Raw genomic sequence first — 27,569 nt, 5'->3', positions numbered from 1 at the left:
AATGCTTCTTGTATGGAAGTGCTTTGACACTAAATGAAAGGGCACTTGCCTTATGGCTATCTGACATATCTGTATGGATCTATGGAATTCCTTGCATTGTTTACTACCAGGCTTGAATGATAGCATACACCAATATGCTTATATGAAATATAACTTTGAATATTTTTGTTATTGGTGGTTCCAATGAAGTTGAACACAACAACACAGATGGATATAGTTCATGGGTTAAACCCACCAATACTTTTATGTAGTCATCAACCAGTTCCTTAGAGGAAAATAAAACCTAACAATAGCCCCTGTATGGGTTTTGAACTGCCTGCACCAAGAGTTTACAGCCCTTTGTTTTTACTATATACACCCCAAAACAGCCCTGACCCATTGAGGGATGGACTGCATGAGACAAAGCACTCGGGTGCCATCTCTTAACCAGGTAAGCAAAGCACATGCACATGGCCATCCACATGGTGTAAAAGAAAACATGATTCATTAATCCAGGCCACCTTCTTCCATTTGTCTGTGATCCAGTTCGGATGGTCATTGTAATCAAATTTGACTGTGGACATGAGTCAGCATGGGTACCTGATTGGTCTGTGGCTACACAGCCCCATACACAAACTGCGATGCACTGTGTGTTCTAACACCTTTCTATAGGATCCATTTATCAGAAATTTGAGCTATAGTAGCTTTTCTATTGGATTGGACTACACTGCATCAATGAGCCTTGGTCACCCATGATCCTGTTGCTAGTTGGCCAGTTTTCCCACTTTGGACTACTTTTGATAGGTTCTAACCACTGCAGACTAGGAATATCCCACAGGAGCTGCAGTGATGTTGCTCTGACCCAGTTATTAAAAGAGAAGTCCAGTCAAAGCTGGTTTGGCTGGGCTTCTTCTATAGGTCACAGGAGTGCAATTCGTTTTGACCATTTGCAGCAGAGAGCGGACTGAAGTCCGCTTTCTGCTGATGTCACAGATTTCATTCCATGCACCGCCTCATCGCGACAGTAAAGTCTGGATCCACCAGGTGCCTGGACTGACACCTGTCTCAGCCTTTCAGCAAGCCATTGAGAGCCTATGATGGCCCGTTCTGCCCGCTCTACTGCTTAGCTCTCCAATGAGCGGAGAGGGAGCAGAGCAGAGAGCTGTGACTAACAGTCTGCAGCTCTCTGTTCACGGAGCTCTGAAAACCGAGTGATTGGTGGTGTTCGATCGCTCGGTTTTCAGTGCAGAGACGTCAGGGGACAGATGCAGCATTGGACCCATGCTGCATCCACCTAGGTAAGCATGAATGGGGAAAAAAATATTTCCATACTTCTCTTTTAAGCCATTACAATTTGCCCCTTCTCAAAGTTGGTCAAATCCTTATGCCTTCCCATTTTTTTTCTGCTTTCAATCCATCAACCTTAGGGACACCATTTTTAAATTTTTTAACCACTTTCAGACTGGACCAATTTGCTGGTCAAAGACCAGACCACTTTTTGCGATTCGCCACTGTGTCGCTTTAACTGACAATTGCGCAGTCGCGCGACGTTGCTCCCAAACAAAATTTACGTCCTTTTTTTCCCCACAAATAGAGCTTTCTTTTGGTGGTATTTGATCACCCCTGCGGTTTTTATTTTTTGCGCTATAAACAAAAATAGAGCGACATTTTTGAAAAAAAATGCATTATTTTTTACTTTTTGTTATAATAAATATCCCCTAAAAATATATAAAAAAACATTTTTTTCCCTCAGTTTAGGCCGATACGTATTCTTCTACATATTTTTGGTAAAAAAAATCGCAATAAGCGATTATTGATTGGTTTGCGCAAAAGTTATAGCGTTTACAAAATAGGGATAGTTTTATAGCATTTTTATTAATGATTTTTTATTATTATTTTTTTTACTAGTAATGGCGGCGATCAGCGATTTTTATTGTGACTGCGACATTGTGGGGGACCCATTGGATATTTTTGACACATTTTTGGGACCATTGTCATTTATACAGTAATCACTGCTATATAAATGCAGTGATTCCTGTGTAAATGACACTGGCAGTGAAGGGGTTAACCAGTGGGTGGCAGTGTAGGGGTTAAGTGTTCCTAGGGGTGTGTTACTAACTGTGGGGGGGGTTGGGCTTTCATTTAGTGAACACTGATCTCTGCTCCAATCACATGGAGCAGAGATCAGCGTCACTAGCTGCTAGGCAGAATGGAGAAATGCTGTTTACAACGGCATTTCTTCATTTGGCCGCTCCGTGAGACGATCGCGGGTATGCCCGTGGCGATCGAGTCCACGGGTCCCGCGACCGGACTCACGGGGGTCCCCACCAGCGCGGGAGCGCACCCGATGGCAGGGCGGCAAATTTAAAGGAACGTACATGTATGCCCATTTGCCTGCCCGTGCCATTCTGTCGACGTACATCGTCGTGCGCTGGTCGGCAAGTGGTTAAAGTGATGGCTGATTAGTCTATAACCGTGAAGGCTTGGAGACATTTAGAGGTTTTGTTATTTAAGTCTTGTGATTCAATAATTTGCTGGTATATGATTCAAACAGGGAAGGGGGGATTTGCATATTTTTTTTAGGATGGTATACCTAATGTTATACTGTCTTTTTTTTATTGTTCATGATTAAAAATAAAAACTCTAAAGCAAATAGCTGGTTAGTTTATTTTTATCATTTTATTTTTTTTTTTATTTTTTTTTTTTTGTGTGGATTTTTCCATTGTAGCCCTGTAAACAGTAATTTGGGGAGTAAAGGTTATTAGTTTGAACAATTAACTTTGCTGTGGTCTCTAGATAGCAATATATTACTAGTACCTGATTTGAAGGTCTTTTTTTTTTATCTGAAATAAAATAAATGCAAACAGACAGTTAAATCTCCCAGTAGAAAAGTGTAGTCCTAGAGTTCTGTTTCAAATGCCGTTTTATACATTGGCATAACAGACCAAGTCTGTCTGGACAGTAAAGTCATCTGCTGACTTGGCACCATTCACAAACCATAGAAATACAGAAAAGAGCACCAGACCAAAACTCAGATGAAAGAGTCTAATACCATTTTAATTGTTTGTAAAAAAAAGTCATATAAAAAGCAAACAAAATTTCAAAACATCTTTTAAATTAGCACGAACATCTTAAAACTTGTTATATGAAATTTTAGGGCTTGAGATTAGATCTAATTTAAGTACAGGTACCCAAATCAACACATAAAATCCCATCTTGTACTACCGGTAGTCTGATATCAATACAGAATGCTGTTCACGGGAAGATTTGTACTGTATTTTGTTTCACAAAAGATTTATTTAATGTTTCTCAGCAAGTATGTGTTAGGGTACAAATGACATAAAAGGATTATAACAATAATGAGGTACAATTTCTGCTGACTGGTTATCAAGAAGAATGTCAATACAAAAAACAAGTAAGGCCGCGTACACACGGGCGGACTGTTCGCCCAACTTTGTCCGTCAAACAGTTTCGGCAAACAGTCCGCTCAAACTTAGCATGGACGGACATGGCCACACACGACGGACGAACAGTTTGCTGAAACCGTGCGCGATGACGTGAACGGCACGTACGACGGGACGAAAAATACGACGTCCTATACACTGCATTATAGCTTTCGGCGTGAAAATCCTTTCTGAGCATGCGCGCAACTTTGTTTGACGAACAAGCCTACACACGAGCGGACTGTTCGCTGAAACAAGGTTTCAGCGGACAGTTTTACGGAATTTCCTAAAAACCTTCTCCGTCCAACTGTCCGCTGAAACTGTCCGCTGAAAGCCCACACACGAGCGGACTGTCCGCCCAAACACTGTTCAGCGGACAAAGTTGGACGAACAGTCCGCCCGTGTGTACGCGGCCTAACACTTTTAAAAGAACAACTTAATGTATCTTACACCCCTCAGGGTGGCAAGGTACAAACAAACTCAGTCCACAATGTGCTTGCTGTGTGGACTGGAAGCAGGCACTTTTTCCATCTGATTTGGGCCTGTCCCAAGATTCAGGGACTATGGAAGCAAGTAGTAACATTCCTTCATGACACTATGGGCTCACCCCTAGCACTTGACCCAAAACAGTGCCTCCTTGGAATCCTTCCTGATACCATTGAAATATACACCAACATCTTTCTGCATGAGACACTATTCTCAGCTAGGAAAATAATAGCCAAAAAAATGGATGAGACAATCACCCCCAAGGATGGTAGAGTGGAAACTTGAAGTGAATACTACTTTACTGTACAAAAAATTTATATACATTAACAGAGGCTGCCCCGATAAATACAATAAGATATGGGATCGCTGGTTACAAGAGTCTGATACCTGTGTGTAGTGTTGCAAAATCACAGTAAATTGAAGCAACTACTATGCCATGTACAGTTGCATGTGGTGCTCCATTTATTGTGGTATATGCTTTTATAGAACTCATCCTTATAACTTATCTGAACTATGCAATGCAAAATCATTTTTGAGTATGTATATGACGTCAATATACTGTGTATGCACCGTATGTTTAACGTAAAAAAAAAAAAAGAACAACTTAATGATTCCGATATAAAAAAAAGAGTGATAGGTACCAAGTCTTTTGGGTGTTCCTCATTGTCAAATCAATAAATATCATCAAATGGTTGAGCAAAGGAAATGTGAAAATGATCTGTATGTTGGAAAGTGAACAACTGTGATATAGGAGAAGGCTGAGAAGAAGACATAAGTGAGTAGAGAGAAAGGTAGGTTCAAAGAGGAAGGGAGTAGAGGGAGCAAGGGGAACAAGGGAGAAGGGGATGGGTTTAGGGAATGCCATGAAGCCTGACCTTGGCAGCGCCCACCTAGCCCCGAGAGGTTGGTCATAGCTAGAGGAGTGAACTACAGTGCCTTGAAAAAGTATTCATACCCATTGGAATTTTCCACACTTTTCAGCTATTTATTAGCAAACAAATTTGAAAACCATTTATCATTTTCTTTCCACTTCACAATTATGTGCCACTTTGTGTTGGTCTATCACATAAAATCCCAATAAAATACATTTACGTTTTTGGTTGTAACATGACAAACCGTAGAACATTTCAAGAGGTATGAATACTATTTCAAGGCACTGTATCTAGGTATCCTTTGTAGTCCAGCCATGGACCCCAAATCTTCAAATATTTAGCATGGGTGTCAGTAAGTACAGAGGTTAGCGTTTTATGTATCATGGTCCCCATAAGGCGCTGATTAACCTCAGCAAAGCTTATTGATGGGCTAGAGTTTGCCAAGAACATAAACCCCTCCAGCTTTAATTGATGCTTAAGCAGGTGTGGTATGGATCTGTGAAGGAGGGGCTCCCATGAGTTGTGAACAAGGTTAATTTGCAAGACCGACTGGAGCATAGTGCTCTGGGGCAGGTCCACCAAATATCAAGAAGCTTTGTATTTTATATAAGGCTTCCTCTGATTGGCTAAGGTGGAGATTATGATTCAGAAAATACAAAGCTTCCTGCAAATGGCTAAGCATCCCTATTTTGTTCAGGAAATGGGACGGGAAAGTCCCCGTACCCCTGCCGGAACACATCTCTGTATACTGTATGTAGCTGTTGCTATATACATGTAGCACTGACCCCCAAGGGGTCCTGTAAAAAGGGTTGGTCAAAGAATAGTGCTCCGAAACGTAGTCCTTTTTTTGGATGTTTATTTAACAAAAGCACACACTTTTGCAATAGAGGGGTAGAGGATAGGGGGGATTCAGGTACCTTGGTAGTTTTGCGGGTTAAATGTATTTCTTTGATCCAGAGGACAAAAATTTCCACCGACTGGATCCAACAACCACCAGATAGGCCTCTCTCACTGACCTAGCAGCCGATGATATGTTCAGACATTGAATAAGGCAGCACACACCTCAGGCCAGGAGGGCCATGAGGTCGGGAAACACAAACCCCAGAAAATGGTGTTGGTACCCTTACCCAGAATGCACAGTGGGTAGACCACTCCCACTGGGCTGTTTCTGAGTAAAAGGGGTACCCAATGCATTCAGCCTGTTCCATTTCCAACACTTACCGTTGCTGACAGTGACACTCATGGTCAAGTGGAAATTAACACAACCCAGCCAAACTGGTACAGAAGCCAGAACTTTAGCATAATTAGTCTGAGCCAAACTACAGCTTCAGACAAACTTAAATTTACAAAAATACTAGCATCGGTATTAAAAATACCAGCGCTACATACACATGATGCAGCGCACACAGCTGGTGCATGTATTAGGGAAGGAAATATTTTATTTAGAACAGCTTGGTCCAAACAAACTAAAGTTAAATAAAACACGAACCTAGGCTTTAAAACTCAAAAGCTTTGAGATACCACTCCAATTTAATTGCCCAACCCAAAGTAGTTTCTGACACAGAAACCCTTCTAACAAATATTACATTTGTCAGACTTTCAGCCTAATTCTGCAGTCAACTTATAAAACATTGTACATAAAAGTGTCTGACTTTACATCACCACAGGGATCGAGAGACAGAAAAGTTTCGTGTTTCAGTCAATGTGGAGACCGGAGGTGAAATAACCTTTGATCTCACCTACGAAGAGCTGCTGAGAAGACAGCTGGGGAAATATGAGCATGCTGTCAGTCTGAGGCCCGGCCAGATAATCCAGAACCTCACTGTGCAGGTGACAATCTCTGAAAGGACTGGGATAGAGTATGTCCGGGTGTTGCCTCTGCGTACCAGCCGACTGATCACCAACTCTGTTCGAGGTATGTGTGGAGTACTGGTAAGGGCAAACATCAGTTATGGTTTGTTAACATTTAAAAATCATGAATCATTAAATTCTCCTAATTTTTTGTCAAGTAATTAATTTGGAGGGGGTTGTTGCTTGTGGATTTATCTATCCTCTGGCTTCTTATGGACAGGTTGCAACACACTATTGCCAATGCACACATTCCTGTAGAAATGGCTGTGCATATAAGTGGGTGCTGAAGTGACCACTGGCTGGAACTGTAAATAGTCAGAGCGTGAGAATGTCACCAGCACACCATGAATCTCCAGAGTGGGTCTAAAGCTTTATTCGGTACATCATCACAGCAAATAGCAAAGTTTCGAAGGCCTGCAGGACCCCTTCATCAGGCATGTGACCTGGGAGGCTCCGAAAAGTTGCTATTTGCTATTATGGACAGGTTGAACACATACTGGGTCAGTGCCTTACCATAAAAACAAAAATGGCAGCACCACATTCCTAGATCTATGTGATTACGGAACTTAAATGAAAATTTTATTGTTCCCCCATGAACTTTATAGCACAAATATAACAATCAAATCATTTATTTCATAGCAAAACAAAAATTACAAAAGGTTCAGATACCACTTTATTCTGATAAAAGTCAGGGGGACAATCCAAAAAGTAGCCAACGTGTTTCAGGGGTCTGAGAGCACAGGCCTTATCAGCAGCTGGTTTGTCAGAAACTTGCCTGCTGATGACAAGGTTTGTACTTGTAATAACACTGGCAAAATAATACTAGAGGTCCAATTCAAATCTAGTTTATTAACATTGTTGTCAATCAAGCTGTCACGTACCTTGGTTGGAGGCTGAGCTGACCAGAGGGCTTCCCTTGCAGCTCTGATCCAAGCACCCCTGAATATGGTGACAGAGGTACAAGGCTCAAAGAAGCACGGGTGCCAGTAGCTTTATAGCAGCGTGAGACAGCAGCGTGGTCAGGATGCAGGCCAGGGTTGGTACCAGGGAAACAGGCAGAGCAAGATCCAGTAGCAAGTTGAGATCAGGCAGAGAATAGTCAGAGGCAACCTGAAGTCAGAATCCAGAATCCACAGAGCAAGGTCAGGAACAAGCTGGGTAAGCAACGGAAGATCACTCAGCACAAGTAGGAACATAGGAACACAGATCAGGGGAAGCTGAAGAACATCCAGCAGTTATCATCCAGCAGGGTCTCCTTCAAATAGGCCATTTGGTGCCAATGTGCAAAAACGTTTGCACAGAAATGCGCCTATGTGTCAGTGCGCGCTGGACATTAGGCTGAGCTTGTCTGTGTGCTGGTACATGTGAATGAGCATAAGCTTCATGGGAATGAGCAGTAGCTGCAGGAGAATGAGCATTAGCTGCATAAGAAGTAGCTGAACTAGCTTCATGATGCAAACCCTTGGACCTCCAAAATGTGTTGACTACTTTTTGGATAGTCTCCCTGAATTTTAGGTGAATAAAATTGTATCTGGATCTCTTAACAGTGGTTTGGTACTTAAATTTTTGTTACACTACACCCTCCAAGGGTTTATTAAAATGTCTCTGAAACAAACATTATTAGTTTTGGATAGAGTGGTAAGAACTTAGAAGCCCTGCCTGGTTTTGTTTGCCGTCTGCGTCCCTGCTAAGATATTTGTGCTCTCACAAGTTTTAAGTTGGTACCTGAAGATAGAATAAAGGGAAAGTCTTCTAATTAGGACACCTGTATTGATGACAGTGGACGGGATAGGGTTCCTTTCAGTTCCTGCTGTGTCTAAAGGCTGGAAAGAGAAGGAAATCCTTGAAATGTAACAGATGGAAACAAAAGATCAAACATGGGTTTATCATTCCCTGCTCTATCCAAAGTTATTTACAAAAAGTTTTGGTTTTAGATAAATTTTGAAGTGTTTATTGGCCAAACAAGCATCCAACCTTTTAGATAGGTTGAACACTTAAGGATGTTCCACGTATGTAAAAAACAAACCCCCAAAAAATTACAAAAGAAAGCAAAGTTTGTTGAACCCTTTATATGTCTGTTTTACAGGGGAAACAAAAATGCCTCCATCCACAGAATTAGAGAAAACCCCCCACTGTGCTCGAGTCACATTCAGTCCAACTCCAAAGGAACAAGCTGCCCAATCCAGTACCGGCATTGCAGCAGATTTTGTTATCCAGTACGATGTGGCCTTGAAAGACCTTGCAGGAGATGTTCAGGTAGATGTGTGATATGTAACACACAAGGTGCTATTTAGATCACAGAGAGTTATAAACCTGTAAAAATAATTCACCATTTCTCATGTCTGTAACCTAGATATACAATGGATATTTTGTTCACTACTTCGCTCCACGAGGACTTCCAACCATCCAGAAAAATGTTATCTTTGTTATTGACGTCAGCGGGTCAATGTTTGGCACTAAGATTAAACAGGTGAGTCCATCTGTGCCACAACGGGTCCAGTTGTTGCAGTGAACCTGGCACCTATGCAAATCAGCATAATACATTATACAAGCTACATAAGTCAGCACATTGAATCTAGATGGGCAGACACAAAATGTGACTAAATATATAGTACAATCAAATTGTGCCAAGCCAACTGACATCTGTTTTGGTGACAACTGTCAAAATTTTGGTTTCCTATTACATAGCAATGGTCACTGGGGCACATAGAAAATATACTCTATGGGGTTGATGTAATAAGACTGAAGAGTACAAAATTTGGTGAAACTATGCATAGAAACCAATCAGCTTCTAGCTTTTTTTTTTATTTTTTATCAAAGTTTAATTGAACAAGCTGAAGTTAGAAGCTGATTGACTGCCATGAATAGCTGCACCAAATTTTGCACTCTCCAGTTTTAGCAAATCAACCCCTGTGTATCCTATGTATCGTACTCTCTCTATGTGCATCTATATACAGTATCTCACAAAAGCGAGTACACCACTCACATTTTTGTAAATATTTTATTATATCTTTTTATGTGACAACACTGAAGAAATTACACTTTGCTACAATGTAAATTAGCGTGAGTGTACAGCTTGTATAACAGTGTCAATTTGCTGTCCCCTCAAAATAACTCAACACACAGCCATTAATATTTAAACCACTGGCAACAAGTACAAGTGAAAATGTCCAAATTGGGCCCAATTAGCCATTTTCCCTCCCCAGTGCCATGTGACTTGTTAGTGTTACAATGTCTCAGGTGTGAATGGGGAGCAGGTGTGTTAAATTTGGTGTTATCGCTCTCACTCTCTCATACTGGTCTCTGGAAGTTCAACATGACAACTCATGGCAAAGAACTCTCTGAGGATCTGAAAAAAAGAATTGTTGCTCTACATAAAGATGGCCTAAGCTATTAGAAGATTGCCAAGACCCTGGAACTGAGCTGCAGCAAGGTTGCCAAGACCATACAGCGGTTTAACAGGACAGGAAGCCTCTCCTAAAGATGATGCACAAGAAAGCCCACAAACAGTTTGCTGAAGACAAGCAGACTACGGTCATGGATTACTGGAACCATGTCCTGTGGTCTGATGAGACCAAGATAAACTTATTTGGTTCAGATGGTGTCAATTGTGTGTGGCGGCAACCAGGTGAGGAGTACAAAGACAAGTGTGTCTTGTCTACAGTCAAGCATGGTGGTGGGAGTGTCATGGTCTGGGGCTGCATGGGTGCTGCCGGCACTGGGGAGCTACAGTTCATTGAGGGAACCATGAATGCCAACATGTACTGTGACATACTGCAGGAGAGCATGATCCCCTCCCTTCGGAGACTGGGCCGCAGGGCAGTATTCCAACATCAAAACGACCCTATCAGGAAAGGCTTATTGGGAGTAGCAGTTCCACACAAGCAGGTGCACATTTGCAGGTGCCTGTGCGCATGCGTGAGCGTGCATGTGCGCGATCCCCGGCATCAGGCGGGCTATTGAAACTCAGCTGTTACAATGAAGCTCTGCTGCGTGATCCCTGGCATCAGGCGGGCTATTCAAACTCACCTGCATCTGACCCCAACCTGTCCATGACCTTGCACCTGCCTTATCCTTTGGTCCATCCATGCCTGTCTGTTACCAACCCGGCTTGTCTTGTGACTCTCCTCCAGTCTCCTGCATCTGCTCCAGTACTGCTTGTCTGTGTATGACCCGGCCTGCCTGACCTTCCTGTGTTCCAATCCCTGAAACTTCCTCTCTGTATCCTGTGAGTGCCTTCCTGATACAAGCATGTTCCAGTTTCCAGTCTGCTTTATCCAGCCTGCTGTTCCAGTCTGCGGACCCCGAGCTTCAGCATTATCCAGAGCTCCAGACCTGCTGACCAGCTGTTGATCCTGCCTATCCTGCTACCTTGTACTCCCTTGCCTCCTGTTCACTTTACCAGGGGTCGTGAGTCAGGGACGTAAGAGAGGCCTCCCTCTGCATATCGGGCTCATCTACTAGGTACATGACAGTATCAAACAGCCATGTCTGAGCCCGAGTATGGAGCCTCTCCGATGGATGAACTTTATTTACATCTAGCAGGCCCGACTCAGGCTGTCAAGAACCTCCAAGAAGGCTATATCCACTTGAAAGGGCGTGTTCAAGCACTTTCATCTCCTGATGCAACCCAGGGGTCTCTGCATGTCTCAGCCAGCACCTCTGCTCCAATTGCAGTAGTGATGCTACTCCCAGAGCCTTGTGGACCCACAGCTGAAATATTCTCAGGAGAACACAGCAAATTCAGGACCTTCCGTAATTCCTGTGAAATTTATTTTGCCCTGCAGCCACACACCTTTTCCTTAGAGGCTACCAAAGTGGACTTTGTGCTCTCCCTGCTACCGAATGAGCCTCAGTCTTGGGCACACTACTTCTTTAATAAAAGGGCTCAGTACTGACTAACCTGACCACGTTCTTCGATGCCATGGCTCAATTTTATGAAGATCCACAGCTATCTGCAACTGCGGAAGCCGCACTTTATACATTACAGCAAGGTCACAGAGCAGCAGAGGACTATGGTGCAGTGTTTAGACAATGGAGTGCTGACACCAGCTGGAATGATGTGGATCTCCGCTACCAGTTTCGTATGGGACTATCAGATCCTATAAAGGTCGAACAGGCCAGGGCTGGGGTACCCCAACCCTGGATGCACTCATCAACCTGGCCATACAGATTGACCAACATCTGCGAGAACGCAGATCCGAAAGGGTCATGGGTCAACCTTGCCCTACCTGGATGTTGCCAAGAGTTCCCAGCTTCTCGAACTCAGCTCCACCGGTACAGTCAACACTCGTTCCTGACACGTCCGAACCGAGTGTCTTGTCTTTCAAATCCTGCTCCCCGGAAGGAACATCCAGGTACCCGCTATCATTGTTTCGGGAGCATGCAGTTGCTTCATGGACTCTACCTTTGCAGCAAGACACTCTATCCCTTTACTGCCCAAGGCTTCAAGGACTCCTAGTACATCTAGCCGATGGGTCTGCCATCAAGTCAGATCCTGTCACACAGGAGACGACCCCTCTTCCAGGCACCATTGCTAATCTTCACCAAGAAATGTTACGTCTGGATATCATCACGTCACCACTGTTTCTAGTCATTCTTGGCATGCCCTGGCTACAGGCCCAAAACCCTCACATCAGTTGGGCTTCCGAAGCCCGCCAGTCAGTCCCAGTGGCATACCATGACTTCTTGGACGTCTTCAGTAAAAAAGGTGCTGAAACTCTTCCTCCTCACCGAGTCTATGACTGCCCTATTGAGCTCCTCCCAGGGGCAGAGGTGCCCTTTGGAAGAATTTTCCCTCTAACTGAACAAGAGCTGGGTACACTCAAAGAGTACATTGATGATAATCTAAAGAAGGGGTTCATCGGCCCATCCACATCCCCGGCAGGAGCTGGCATCTTCTTCATGGAAAAAAGGACCACACTCTTCGACCCTGTATTGATTATCACAAACTTAATAAAATCACCATTAAGAATCACTACTAGTGATGGCCGAACGGTTCGCCCGGCGGTCGTTTCGCGGCGAATTTCTGCTGTTCGCGATTCGCCCGATCGGCGGACTATTGCCGCCGTTCGCCCGGCGGACTTCTGTGTTTTTACTGTGTAAAAGAACTTTGACCTATGATGACACATCCATCATGGGGTACAGGACAGCCAATTGAGACATTACAGCACATGGACACTTGGACATTCCCCCTAACTTATAAATACACCCGATCCGGCGGCCATTTTACATTCTTTCTTCTGTCACTATAGGGAGAGGTTGCTGTGTGGAGCAGGGAGAGATTGCAGTGACCCAAATCGCTAGCTATTTGGTACACAAAAGTTATTTTCAGGACTGGTATAGGTGTTAGGTGTATATAGGTTTGCTGTGCTACTGATTGTTGCAGCAGCCTGAGCGTCTTTTGTCAGTTTAGAGAAAGGGACAGGACGGTGTGTCTGCTGTAGGGACAGTCAGTTTAGTCATTAGCTGTTACTATCAGGTCCACAAAAGTGCTATTCCAGGTATTGTTCCAGTAGCCTCTGTTTTGTCAGTTTATATAGGGACAGGCAGGAAGCAGTGTGTAAGGCAGTGAGGGTCAGTTTAATCAGTAGCTGTTACTATTAGTTCCACAAAGGTTCTTTTCAGGACTGATATGGTAATAGGCTTGTACACGTATAATATTCTTTCTTCCAAATATAGAAAGAATATTATACTTGACTGCTGCCCTTCTGCTGCAGTCTGCTAATCATTCACAACCCACTTGTTTCACAAAGCTCCTTATAAGGACTGGTAAGGTAATAACCTGGTGTAGGGTGCTATAGTACATAGGGTTGAGTGAGGTACAGTCTGCTATTCTATAAGGACTGGTATAGGTCCACAATACATAGGGTTGAGGTGCACTACTGCTGACCGCTGCCCTATACTGCAGCAGTGAAAGGTCCCAGGAAGGAAGTATTTCTCACAGAAGGGCATCCCAGAGCTATATGGCCATGTTCAGCGGCAATTGAATGTATCTCTGGCACACAGTGTTGGTGCCAAGATACATCTGACCACAGACACGTGGTCTAGCAAACACGGGCAGGGAAGGTATATCACTTTTACTGCCCACTGGGTGAACCTTCTGACGGCCATCAAGCATGTAACCCGTGGCACCCGTGTAGATTTGGTTTTACCGCCACGGATTGCATGCAGGCCTGGCCCTTCTTCTCCTCCTCCTTCTACTCCATCCTCCTCCTCGGCTGACTCCTCCTTTTCCGCTGCTAGCGTCTCTTCCGCTGCGCCACCCAAGCTCCCCAGAACCTATTCGACATGCCAGATGAGACGTTGCCATGCCGTGCTGCGTCTGTTGTGCCTGGAAGCCAAGAGCCACACTGGCCCGGCACTCCTTTCAGCTTTGCGTTCACAGGCAGATCAGTGGCTAACACCGCTCAATTTGACAGTTGGTAAAGTGGTGTGTGACAACGGTGCCAATCTGCTTAGCGCATTGAAACAGGACAAAATCACGCACGTGCCATGCATGGCACACGTCTTAAACTTGGTCGTGCAGCGATTCGTTGTCAAATACCCTGGGGTCCAGGACATCTTGCGGCAGGCAAGGAAAATCTCGGCCCATTTCAGAAGATCTTACACGGCCATGGCTCGCCTTGCTGACATTCAGCGGCGACACAATCTGCCGGTCAGACGTCTTATTTGCGATTGCCCGACGCGATGGAACTCAAACGTGCAGTTAACGTCTACCTGTATGAACTCTGCGGCAGAACAGGTTCTGGGGAGCTGGGGGTTTTTTCACCGCGCCAGTAGCTGCTCATACGCGACGCATGCAGACTTCTGCGCCCATTTGAGGAGATCACCAAACGGGTCAGTCGCAGCCATGGCGCCATCAGTGACATGGTACCTTATGCCTTCTTTATGGAGCCTGCATTGCGTCGTGTCATTGATCAAGCTGTGGAGGAGCAGGAGGGGGAAGATGAGGAAGTCGCAATGCTGGATGAATTCCCAGGGGGGGGCTACTCTATCTGAGACAAGTGAACAACAGGAGTCTGAAGAGGAGTCAGAGGAGGATGGTGCCGGGGGGGATGAGGAGGAGCAAGAAGAGCATGCTTTAAATCTTTCTGGGACCCCTGTTGTTGTTCGTGGATGGGGAGAGGAGAATGAAGAGGACGACATTATCCTGGATGATGAGCAGGAGCCAGGCCACCACACCGCTTCCAGTTTAGTGCAAATGGGGGCCTTCATGCTCCAGTGTTTTAATTGGGACCCCCGTATAAAAAGCATAAGGGTCAAGGACCAGTACTGGGTGGCAACGTACTTAGACCCCCGGTACAAACACAAAATGGCGGAAATGTTACCGCCGTCACAGAGGGCTGGCAGAATGGAGCACTTCCAGGTCTTGCTTCGAGAAATGCTGCATTCTGCTTTCGCGTGCGCTGGCAGAGGAGCAATTTCCACTCCCAGAGAAGGAGTTGCGGGTACCAATCCAAAAGCGCCTGCAAGAAGAGGCCGGTTTGAAGATGTGTTGGTGACTTCGGATATGAGGTAATTCTTTCAGCCGACCCATCGACAGGTGTCATCCGGATCCAGCATCAGGGAATGCCTAGACCGTCAGGTGTCCGACTACATCGGGTTAACGGCCGATGTGGACGCTCTGAGGAGTGATGAACCCCTGGACTACTGGGTGGGCAGGCTTGACCTCTGGCCAGAGCTTGCCCAATTTGCAATCGAACTGTTGGCTTGCCCCTCATCCAGTGTCCTATCCGAAAGGACGTTCAGCGCAGCAGGGGGGATCGTGACTGATAAGCGTACTCGCCTAGCTCACGACAGTGTTAACTACTTCACATTTCTAAAAATGAATGAGGCATGGATCTCGGAGGAATTCAACACATGTGACCAGTAGACCATGCATATGTCTATAAACAATTTTTTTAATCGAGCACACAGACCTTCTTTCTTCATTTGGCTTACTTCCTTGTCCAAAAAAAGCACACCGTACTATATGCCCGTACCCTCCTCTTTGAAGAGGTTGGGAGGGGCTGCCACCCTCCCTGTGCTGTGCTGACATCCTCCTGGGGCTGTACCTCTGCTGTGCATATTATGAGGGGCTCCCACCATCCCTGTGCTATGCTCATTATGAGGGGCTCCCACCATCCCTGTGCTGTGCTGACTTCCTCCTGGGGCTGCTTATTACGAGGGGCTCCCAGCCTCCCACCATCCCTGTGCTGTGCTGACTTCCTCCTGGGGCTGCTTATTATGAGGGGCTCCCACCATCCCTGTGCTGACTTCCTCCTGGGGCTGCTTATTATGAGGGGCTCACACCATCCCTGTGCTATGCTCATTATGAGGGGCTCCCACCATCCCTGTGCTGTGCTGACTTCCTCCTGGGGCTGCTTATTATGAGGGGCTCCCAGCCTCCCACCATCCCTGTGCTGTGCTGACTTCCTCCTGGGGCTGCTTATTATGAGGGACTCCCACCATCCCTGTGCTGTGCTGACTTCCTCCTGGGGCTGCTTATTATGAGGGGCTCACACCATCCCTGTGCTATGCTCATTATGAGGGGCTCCCACCATCCCTGTGCTATGCTCATTATGAGGGGCTCCCACCATCCCTGTGCTATGCTCATTATGAGGGGCTCCCACCATCCCTGTGCTATGCTGACTTCCTCCTGGGGCTGCTTACGGTGCAGGTGTCATTTCTGTATGTCACGCTGTTGATGTCGGTGCTCTCTATCACGGTGCTGCTGTCGGTGCTGTATATCACGGTGCTGGTGTTAGTGCTTTATGTCAAGCTGCTGATGTCAGTGCTCTCTATTATGGTGCTGTTGTCAGATGACTCTATCACAGTGCAGGTGTCATTGCTGTATGTCACGCTGCTGATGTCAAAGCTCTCTATCACGGTGCTGGTGTCAGATGACTCTATCACGGTGCAGGTGTCATTGCTGTATGTCACGCTGCTGGTGATCATCTCCTGCACCCTCTTCTTTGCCTACCCTGGTCCCTGACCTTCCCTCTCCTCCATTGCCTTCATGCGCTCCACAGTCCTGAATTGTCACAACAATTTCCCATATAAAAAAAGAATGCTTGTAGTTGTCGATCCCAGATTCACCTCATACATGTGTTATGTCATTGGCCATGTGGTGGGACTATGTTTGCACAGCTATTAATTATTTTGTGGCTGCAAATTTGACCTGTAGGTTTGCGAAGTTCACCTCCCATTGAAGTCAATGGGGCCCCCCGCGAACGCTCCGGTTCGCGAACTATCGGCTGCGTTCTCGGTCCGCGTTCACGAAACGTCCCATCGGAAGTTCGTCCATCACTAATCACTACCCTCTTCCTTTAGTACCTGAACTATTCCAGAGACTTTGGACTGCAGCCATCTTTACCAAAACTTGATCTTCGAGAGGCCTATAACCTAGTCCGCATTCGGGAAGGTGATGAATGGAAGACAGCTTTTCGCACCCGATCCGGACATTTGGAATATCTGGTAATACCATTTGGACAATGCAATGCTTATGCCACCTTCCAACACGTTATCAATTATATTTTTTTCATGACTACCTAGACCTGTTTGTTATGGTCTACCTAGATGACATTCTAATCTTCTCCTCCTCCATTGACAGTCATCGCACACATGTCAAGTGTGTATAGGGGCGACTCCAGCAGCACGGCCTACACACCAAAGCCGAAAAATGTGAATTTGAATAACAAAGTATACAATTACCGGGACTGATTATATCAATCAAGGGCATTAAGATGGATCCCCAAAACATTTCTGCTATCTTAGAATGGCCTATCCCTACAGATAATTAGGGGATTCAGCGGTTCGTGGGATTTGGGAACTTTTACCGAAAATTCGTAAAAGGATTCTCAGCCATCATCTCCCCCATTACTCTGTTGACCAAGAAGGGAATTCCACTGGACTCCTGAGGCTCAAGTAGCCTTCGACACCCTCAAAAGACTGTTTACCTTTGCTTCAGTGTTAAAACATCTTGACCCTGCCTTACATTTTATCCTGGAAGTCGATGCTTCTGAAGTCGCTGTCAGTGCGGTGCACTTGCAATGACAGGGATCCAAGGCCCTCCTGTTCCCCATTGCCTTCTTTTCCCATAAGTTATCTGTCGTTGAAAGGAACTATGATGTGGGGGACCGGGAACTATTGGTGATAAAAGCAGCATTGGAGGAGTGACGATATCTGCTGGAAGGAGCAGCTCACCCGATTCTAGTTTATACTAATCACAAAAATCTGGAAAACTTGAGAATGGCAAAACGATTGGAGCCACGTCAAGCCAGGTGGGCATTATTCTTTTCCAGATTCTCCTTCCACGTACCGGCTGGGCTGAAGAACAGGAAACCAGATGCTCTGTCTCTTATGTTCAATGATTCTAAAACAACTGCATCTCCAGATACCATTCTGCCCACAGAAATTTTTCTTCTAGTGCATGAAGATCTACTTGCCCACGTCAAACAGGCTTGCATTAATGTTCCTCTTCCTCTTGAAACAAAGTTTCTAGCAAAAGATGGCCTGTTGTGGCACAATGACAAGAGCTTCATACCTTAGAGTCTCCGGGTCACCATACTTGAACTCTGTCATGACCATGTGGCACTTTAGCGCATCCAAGAAATCCGATCTGGTACAATGCATTCTCTTGGCCTCAAGTAACAAAACACTGTAAAAAATATGTGGGATCTTGTCCTACCTGTATCCGAAGAAAGAGTAATCGAACTTAGGCCTGGGGCTTGCTTAAACCTTTACCTAGTCCAGACAGGCCTTGGAAACTTATTTCCATTGACTTCATTTTAGAACTCCCTCCCACAGAGGGCCACTTCGTGGTAGTGTACCAGCTGTGCAAGATGGCACACTTCATCCTTATGAAAGGAACACCTTCTACCCCCAAAAACAGCACAGGTCTTCATCAGAGAAATTGTCAGACTTCACAGGGTACCTGCCAACATCATCTCGGACCAACCAGACCCTTGAACAGTACCTGCAATGTTTTTCTTCCTTTTCCCAAGATGACTGGATCTCTCTGCTGCCGTTGGCTGAGTTTGCTTATAACAACTCCTCCCACTCCACCATAAAACAAACCCCTTTCTTTGCTAATTATGGGTACCATCCATAATTTCAACTAGGTTCCATTCTGGAATGTTCGTGCCAGCCGTTCTTGAAACCGTAAACTTCTTCAGCACAAACAACAAATTGCTACAAGAAACAATGGCTAAAGCACAGGAACTCAACAAAGAGACCTTTGACAAGAAGAGACAGGGAGAATTAATCCTGGAACACGGAGACCAGGTATGGCTGTCCAAGGTAAACCTAAGGCTAGCATGCCCTTCAAAAACATTGGGTCCTAGGTTTGTGGGTCCCTTTTCAGTAAAAAGTAGGATCAATGAGTTGGTTTACGAGCTTGAACTGCTGGATTCATTTTGGATACACCCCGTTTTTCATGTCTCTTTACTTAAACCTGCTGTTGCCAACTATTTCCCAGGATGAAATATGGGTCCTCCTGAATCCATGGTGATCAATGGGGAAGAAGAATTCGAAGTGAAAGCAATCATGGATTGTCAGAAGAGAAACAACCAAATTCAATTTCTAAAATATTTTCACGATAAAAGACTAATCCAGTCCTTCTAGAGGTCTCACCCTGAGAATTTGGCTGCCCCTTTGGGGAGGGGGCAATGTCAGGGAGTAGCAGTTCCACACAAGCAGGTGCATGTTTGTGGGTGCCTGTGTGCATGCAGGTGGGCTATTTAAACTCAGCTGTTACAATGAAGCTCTGATCTACAGCATTGCCTGTGAGTTACCTGCTTATCTGATCTGTTCCTGTGATTATCCAGCTTGCCTGTGACTACCTCTGCTATCTGCCTGCATCTGACCCCGTCCTGTCCATGACCTTGCACCTGCCTTATCCTCTGGTCCATCCGTGCCTGTCTGTTACCGACCCGGCTTGTCTTGTGACTCTCCTCCAGTCTCCTGCATCTGCTCCAGTACTGCTTGTCTATGTATGACCCGGCCTGCCTGACCTTCCTGTGTTCCAATCCCTGGAACCTTCTCTCTGTATACTCTGTATGCCTTCCTGATACAAGCCTGTTCTGGAGTGCCAGACCCGCCGAGCAGATGTTGATCCTGCCAGGCACTCATGTTACCTTGTACTCCCCTGCCTTCTATTCACTCTAGAGGGGCCGTGAGTCAGGGATGTAAGAGAGGCCTCCCTCTGCATATTGGGCTCATCTACTAGGTATGTGACAAACCCCAAACACACTGCAAGCTCTCTAACTTTCACCAGCCTTGCAATGTCTTCATGGAGGTGTGGTAGAGGACTCCAGTGGCAACCTGTGAAGCTCTGGAGAACTCCATGCCCAATAGGGTTAAGGCAGTACTGGAAAATAATGGTGGCCACACAAAATATTGACACTATGGGCCCAATTTGGACATATTCACTTAGGGGTGTACTCACGGCGGTTTAGGCATTAATGGCTGTGTGTTGAGTTATTTTGATGTGACAGCAAATTTATACTGTTATACAAGCTGTACACTCACTACTTTACATTGTAGCAAAGTGTCATTTCTTCAGTGTTGTCACATAAAAAGATATAATAAAGTATTAACAAATAATATGAGGGGTGTACTCACTTTTGTGAGCTACTGTATATTTGAGTGCTGTATTATCTTTACATTGTCATGTGAGCATCCTACTATTTCTATTTAATATAGACCAGCCTTTCTCAACCAGGGTTACATGGAGCCCTAGGGTTCCTCCAGAGGTTTCTAGGGGTTTCTTGAGCAATGAGCAATTTCAGCCTATCGGGTAATTAACCACTTACACCAATGATCTTTTTAGATATCTGTAGGGGGGAAATGTCCCCAATGACCACAAATCTGTACAATTACTAGCAGGGGTTTTTTAAAATCGGAAAGTTTCTTCAAGGGTTCCTCCACCTTAAAGCCTGAGAAAGTATGATTCACGATTAAATCAGGGGGCTTCAGTAACCAAAACTGCAGTGTTTATCCTCATGACACATCACAGGAAGCACCTCCATGGTTAACAGAGGACAGAATTAAAATTAGACTTGGGAAACTTAACATTAATAAATCACCGGGACCAGGTGGCTTGCACCCGAGATTACTTAGGGAACTCAGTCAAGTAATTACCAGACCATTGTTCCTAGTTTTTACTGACAGTCTACTGACTGGAATGGTACCAGCTGATTGGAGAAAAGCCAATGTAGCACCAGTATTTACAAAGGGCTCAAAATACATCCCTGGGAAATACAGATCAGTTAGCCTAACATCAATAGTATGTAAACTCTTGGAGGGGATGATAAGGGACTATATACAAGATTTTAGTAATGAGAACAGTATCATTAGCAGTAATCAGCATGGATTCATGCAGAATCATTCTTGCCAAACCAATCTATTAACCTTATAAGGAGGTGAGTTGCCATCTAGATACAGGAAGGCCAGTGGATGTGGTGTATCTGGATTTTGCAAAAGCATTTAACACAGTTTCCCATAAATGTTTTCTGTATAAAATAAAGTCCGTTGGCATGGACCATGGGGTGAGTACATAGATTGAAAACTGGCTGGGACCAATCCTATTTAATTTGTTCATAAACGACCTGGAGGATGGGGTAAACAGTTCAATCGCTGTATTTGTGGACGATACTAAGCTAAGCAGGGCAATAACTTCTCCGCAGGATGTGGAAACCTTGCAAAAAGATCTGAACAAATGAATGGGGTAGCTAACTACATGGCAAATGAGGTTCAATGTAGAAAAATGTAAAATAATGCATTTGGCAACAATATGAATGCAATCTATACACTGGGGGGAGAACCTCTGGCGGAATCTAGGATGGAAAAGGACCTGAAGGTCCCAGTAGACGATAGACTCAGCAATGGCATGCAATGCCAAGCTGCTGCTAACAAAGCAAACAGAATATTGGCATGTATTAAAAAGGGGATCAACTCCAGAGATAAAATCATAATTCCCCTGCTCTACAAGACTCTGGTCCGGCCGCACCTGGAGTATGCTGTCCAGTTATGGGCATCGGTCCTCAGGAAGGATGTACTGGAAATGGAGCAAGTACAAAGAAGGACAACAAAGATAATAAAGTAGAGAAGGAAAAACCCCCCAGAGGGAGTGGGACTTTAAGGGCAACAGTGTATAATGGTAAAAAAATATATATTTTATTAAAAAATTACATATATACATACATAAATAATTACAACAATATACAGAAATTATAAAAACAAAAATAGTGATACTGGTAGATTCTCATGTAGATCCGGACAGCCCGACGCGTTTCGGGACCAGTTATATGCCTTCGTCAGGGGCACTTGTCAGGAAGAGAGTCATACTGTATAACAAGGATTCAAAGAGACATTAATGAGAAGTACAAATAGATAATCTATGCTGACAATGGAAGACTAAAACATGTGGCATGGCAAGTAATGAAACATACAACATAGCATGTAAAAAACATACCTATAGCACATAAAGGAGTGTTGACTGTCAAACCAATGGCGAAACAGAGGACCGCGACCAGAACAGATAGCCAAGAGCTGTACCCCCACTCATCCACATAATTTCTCCAATAACACAGTATGATAACAGGGTTGTGTTCCTTAGATGAATAGTAAAGGTGTATCAATGGTCCTATAAAGGCTCCACGCACACCAGTCTATGAAAAAAAGTATTTATATATTTAGACCAGTAGAGCTGGTACGTATATTACATATAATATGAACACAATTACTTTTTTTTGTTTACAAACGATTTTTATTTGGTACATAGAGAAAGTACAGGGAGTAAGCATAGATATAATATAATAAATGCAATGTATATCAAAACAAACATAGAAAATCACCATAGATACAAATTTTTTTTTACAAAATACCGTGCATATATATTGCAATAGTTTGTGTTTTCATTTGGTAAGGTGATGGGCTAGAGCCATAATAGTGCAGTAAACCGTAGATAATCATGTATAAGAGACCCAATTTCAGGGAGTATTAAAAAAGGAGGTAGAGTGGTTAAACCAGGGATCCCATTTCTTCCTATATAAATGTGTGGAATTCTGTGTGGTATGGAATATCTTTTCCATCAGATTAATGTTATTAATTCTGATTTTGAGGTGATCCAAGGGGACGGAATGCGATTTCCAATGAAAAGCAATTAGCCAATGAATTGCGACACAGATTGTATGAATCAATCTCATATTGTAAGTGGAAAGAGAGGGGATAGGGGCATATAGGAGGCAATTCTGTAGGGTTAGTTTTATGTTTTTTATTTGAGATCACTGAGGCAAAATTTTCTAACTGTTTCCATATGTATGTAATTTTGGAACAATCCCAGAAGATATGTGAGAATGAGCCCAGGGAATTACATCCTCTGAAGCATGTATTAGGTGTTATGGGGTATATTGAATGTAATTTTACTGGGGTATAGTACCATCTGGTAAATAATTTTAGTGCTGTCTCTTTGACTGTGATTGATCTCGTGCATTTGTGTAGATTGCTAATACAAATGTCCCAGTCGTGAGAAGAAAGCAAGAGATTTGTTTCCTGTTCCCATTTGGTCATGTATGGGAGTTTGGTCATTTCAGTGTGATTGAGAAGGTTATGATATATCTCTGATATGAGTCCGGGATTCCTTGGTGTTTTAAGGCAGATATTTTCAAAAAACGAGGGGGGAGGGGGATTTGTTGTTTGGAAATATGTGTTGAAGAAATGTCTAATCTGCAGATATCCACAGAATTCTGTATTTGGGATCTGATGTTTTGATTTAAGAGATGCAAATGAGGAGAAATTGTTATTTTCTAAAAAGTTCTTAAGGGAGGTCAAATTATGATTGATCCACCATGACAAGTCCACCATATCATTGTCGTCCTGTGGGGATCTTGGGTCTCCTACAAAGGAAGCGTGGGGTGGGGATCTAGAAATAAGATTGAATTTTTTATTGTGTAAAGTCCATAATCGATAAGAGTGTGTGACTATTTGGTTAAGAGCTTCGATAGTGTTTATTGGGATTTTGTTGCCCCAGAGAATACCAGAGATAGATAGTGGTTTGATAGACTCTTGTTCAAATCTGACCCATGGTATCTTAGAGTTGTGAATATGCCATTGGGCCATTTGCGCCCATCTTGCAGATAGATAATATAACCAAAAGTCCGGAAGGCCTAATCCTCCGTTTCTCTGTGGTTTATATAACACCAGTCTGGGTAGGCGTGGGTGGGAGTCCAGCCATACATATTTATTAATAATTGTCTGGAATCTTGAAATCATTATTTTATTTAGTCTGATTGGTATTGCTCTAAATAGATATAACATTTTTGGTAGAATGGTCATTTTAACTGCCGTGATTCTGCCTAAGAATGAAATTTTAAACGATTTCCACATTTTGAGGGTAGATCTTATTTTATTAATTAAAGGTATATAATTTTTGGAATATAAATCATTTATATTGGGGGTAAGGAAAATGCCCAAGTAGGGGAGTGATTCTAGTGACCAGGAAAAATTGAATGTAGCGCGTAGGGTATCTAATTGAGATGGCGGGATATTAATCGGCATACCTACAGACTTGGAAACGTTTACTGTTAGCCCTGATAGAGATGCAAAGGTGTTAAGTGTTTGAAGCAGGTTCGGTAGAGAAATATTTGGTTGTGTAAGAAAAAGGATCATGTCATCTGCATACATACTTAATTTATATGTGTTGTTATTTGTAGTATAGCCTTTGATGTCAGGGTTTAGTAGAATAGCTGTTGCTAAAGGTTCTATCGCTAAAGCGAAAAGTAATGGGGAAAGGGGACAGCCTTGCCGAGTGCCTCTCCCTACATTAAAAAAATCTGAATTACAACCTGGTAGTCTAATTCTGGTGGATGGGTTATGGTATAGTGCATGGAATGCATGTGTAAATTCCCCTTTAAAACCGTATTTATCTAAAATTATATCTAGAAAGTTCCATGATACACTGTCAAAAGCTTTGTTAATGTCCAGACTAAGCAGGAGAACTGATTTGGAGTTAATATTGGCATCTTGAACAACATTTGTAACCAATCTTATATTGTCCGTGATTTGTCTGCCTGGGATGAAGCCTGATTGAAAGGGAGAAATTAAGGAGGGGATTATTAAAGCCAATCTATTTGACATGATTCGACTGAATATTTTAAGATCATTGTTTATTACTGAGATTGGTCTGTAGTTCTGTGGTAATGTATGGTCTTTATTTGGTTTCGGAATGAGTGACATATTTGCATGTAACATCTCTTCTGGGAAGTGGTTCCCTTTTAGAACATTATTATATAACTTTATCAAATATGGCATTAAAACTTGGTGGAATTGTTTGTAATAGAAGGAGGAGAATCCGTCCGGGCCTGGGGCGGAATTTTTTTTGAGGGATTTAATTGTTGTAAGTAATTCCTCTTCTGTGCATGGCGCATTTAAAGTATCTAATTGTGTTTGTGTAAGTTTGGGAAAGGGAAGGTTGTCTAACCAAGAGAGTGATGTGGGAGGGATAGGTGAGGATGGGGTTGACAGCAAATTAGAGTAAAAATTCCTGAAAATGGAGAGTACTTCTTGTGGATGAGTGATTATTTGATTGGAATCATTTTTGAGTTTATAAACATGTGTAGGCTTGATGGATTGGTTAAGCTTACGTGCGAACATTGTGGAGTAATTGTTGCTAGATAAGAAAAATTTAGCCTTCGACCATCTAAGTGCCTTCTCGGCTTTAAACGTTAATAAGGAATCCAGTTCGTTACGTTTTTGGGATATCATATTAAAGATGTCAGGGTCATGAGTGTTTGTATGGACTTTGTATAATTTGTTAAGGTCTTTAGTGATAGCATGGATTTTTTCCCATTTCAGTCTGTTACTTTGAGCTGCACATTTGATAAGGTGACCTCTTAGAACTGCTTTGTGTGCCATCCAAAGCGTAGATGGGGAAATATCTGGTGTTGAGTTTAATGAAAAATATTCTTTTATTTCCATTTCAATTTCATGTTGGTGGGTGGGATCTGTTAGTAGAGATTCGTTGAGTCTCCATGAGTAGGGGGTGGGGGTTAAGCCAATAAATTGGGTACAAAATGTGACAATATGGTGATCTGACCAAGAGCAGGGAAGTATAGTGGCGTCTTTCGCATTAGCTAGAATTATTGGGGTACATAGTATGTGGTCAATCCGGGAATAAGAGTCATGTGGGTGTGAGTAAAAAGTGTACTCTCGTGCACCTATATTCAGTGCTCTCCAGGAATCAATCAGTTGTAAGTCATTAATGTGTGAGGTGGTTGTTTTGGAGAAAGATTTAGAATTTGGGTTTTGTCTGCTGCGGTCGAGATTGGGTTGGGGGACCGAGTTAAAGTCTCCTCCTAAAATAATATGTGGTGAGTGAAATTGTTGAAGTGTATTGAAAAATTGTAGGAAAAAAGAGGATTGGGCATCGCTAGGGGCGTATATATTAGCAATTGTGATATCTCTACCTGAGAGGGAGCCTTTGATGATTATAAACCTACTGTCTGGATCCTTGTAAACCTGTTGAACTTCTAGTGGGAAGGAATGGTGTAAAAAAATAGCGACTCCTTTGGTCTTGGAGGAGGAGGTTGTGTAAAAAGATTGATTGAATGTTTTATGGAAAAAGGTAGGGTGATTGTCCTTCATGAAATGAGTTTCTTGTAACATTACTATTTTTGCATTGAGTTATTTATATTGAACAAAAGCTTTTTTCCTTTTGTTCGGGGAGTTGAAGCCCTGAACATTATGTGATACTATTGTAATAGTCATTGTAATTTTTTATGGGTCTTGGGATCAGCTGTAAGTAAGGGTAATGCAAAGTATTCGGTGAACTCATACCACCAATAATGAAGCGTGATTGGGTGTATTAATGTGTATGATGAATTAGTCAATATTTTTCTTCTTAAACTATGCATATCTAGGCTTAATAGAAAAATTGTACCATATCTATAATTAAACAAAAACGTTAGAAATGATTCAGTAGATTTTCGGTTTTGCCAAATGTGAACCTGTAATAATAACCAGAGTAATAACAATAGACTTAATGATAATAATAATAAAAAAAAAAGTTGTAAGGGGTTGAGAAAAAAAAGGTTCCTCAACCGACAGAGAAATTTGTTTAGACCAACTAGTCTAAAACTCAGTGTAAGAAAATTACAAAAAAGAACCAAAAACAGTATAATATATCTGAATATATAAACTTTGAAATCAAAATAGGGTAATAATTGAGAAGTCCCTATGTGTAGGGAGAACATAGTAACTGAGTGGGGGTAAATCATGACGGCATAGAGCGGGGCAGCCACTTTGGTTAAAAGTGATATATAATTTTGTGCTGCCTGTAAGAAACGGGTGTAAGTAGTGAAAATGAGAAAGAGAGAAAAAATAAAAATAAATAAAATAAATAAATAAATAAAAAATTATATGTAAAAGTAAAGAGTAAGCCAAAATACAAAAAAGCTTAAATAAAAATTAAATGAAGGACAGGGTGGAGAAGAGATGAGAAAAAAAATAAAAAAAAAAAAAAAGGAGGGGGGGGGGGGGGGGGGAGGGTAAGTGGAGAGGTATTCTTGATAATTTAGATAGAACAAACAGTATATTCAACAAAAATCTATTAAAGGCTCCGCAGCACCTCTAAATAACCACAGGATGGCAGCAATAGGTAAAGCAGGGCTCTGGTAGAAAAGAACCTGTATAAATAAGTGGTATTTGTGAAATCAGGTATAGCTAATACATGTAGTATTGAGAGTAACTTTGCACATTATAAAATCTAGGATATCAACCTTTATGTTGCTAGGCTGCATATATATAGGGAAAAAACAATAATATATGAAAAAAGTGTAGACAGAAATTAAAAGGGAACATAATAAAAATTAGAGAAAAAAAGTATATATGCGGAGAGTAAGCTTAAGTGCTAAGAGAAGGTTTAAATAAAGCTAAATAAGGGAAAAAATGATGAGTG

The 27,569-nt window shown here is 43.0% G+C and overlaps 1 protein-coding gene across 1 annotated transcript in view; it reads left to right on the top strand.

Annotated features, from left to right (window-relative positions):
• The window catches only part of ITIH6 (inter-alpha-trypsin inhibitor heavy chain family member 6), a 104,330-nt gene that overhangs the window by 52,492 nt on the left and 24,269 nt on the right, over nucleotides 1-27,569 (top strand). The window contains exons 5-7 of the mRNA XM_077479416.1: nucleotides 6,448-6,695; nucleotides 8,718-8,887; nucleotides 8,985-9,101. Of these exons, the coding sequence (XP_077335542.1) occupies nucleotides 6,448-6,695; nucleotides 8,718-8,887; nucleotides 8,985-9,101 (535 nt within the window). The remainder of the gene's footprint in view (nucleotides 1-6,447; nucleotides 6,696-8,717; nucleotides 8,888-8,984; nucleotides 9,102-27,569) is intronic.

The sequence above is a fragment of the Lithobates pipiens genome, unplaced genomic scaffold, assembly GCF_037356315.1.
Source record: "Lithobates pipiens isolate NorthernLeopardFrog02 unplaced genomic scaffold, aLitPip1_a1.2 Scaffold_1, whole genome shotgun sequence".
Taxonomy (NCBI): Eukaryota; Metazoa; Chordata; class Amphibia; order Anura; family Ranidae; genus Lithobates; species Lithobates pipiens.
Note: the sequence above shows the minus strand (reverse complement) of the source record. Positions and strands in the feature narration are given on the sequence as shown.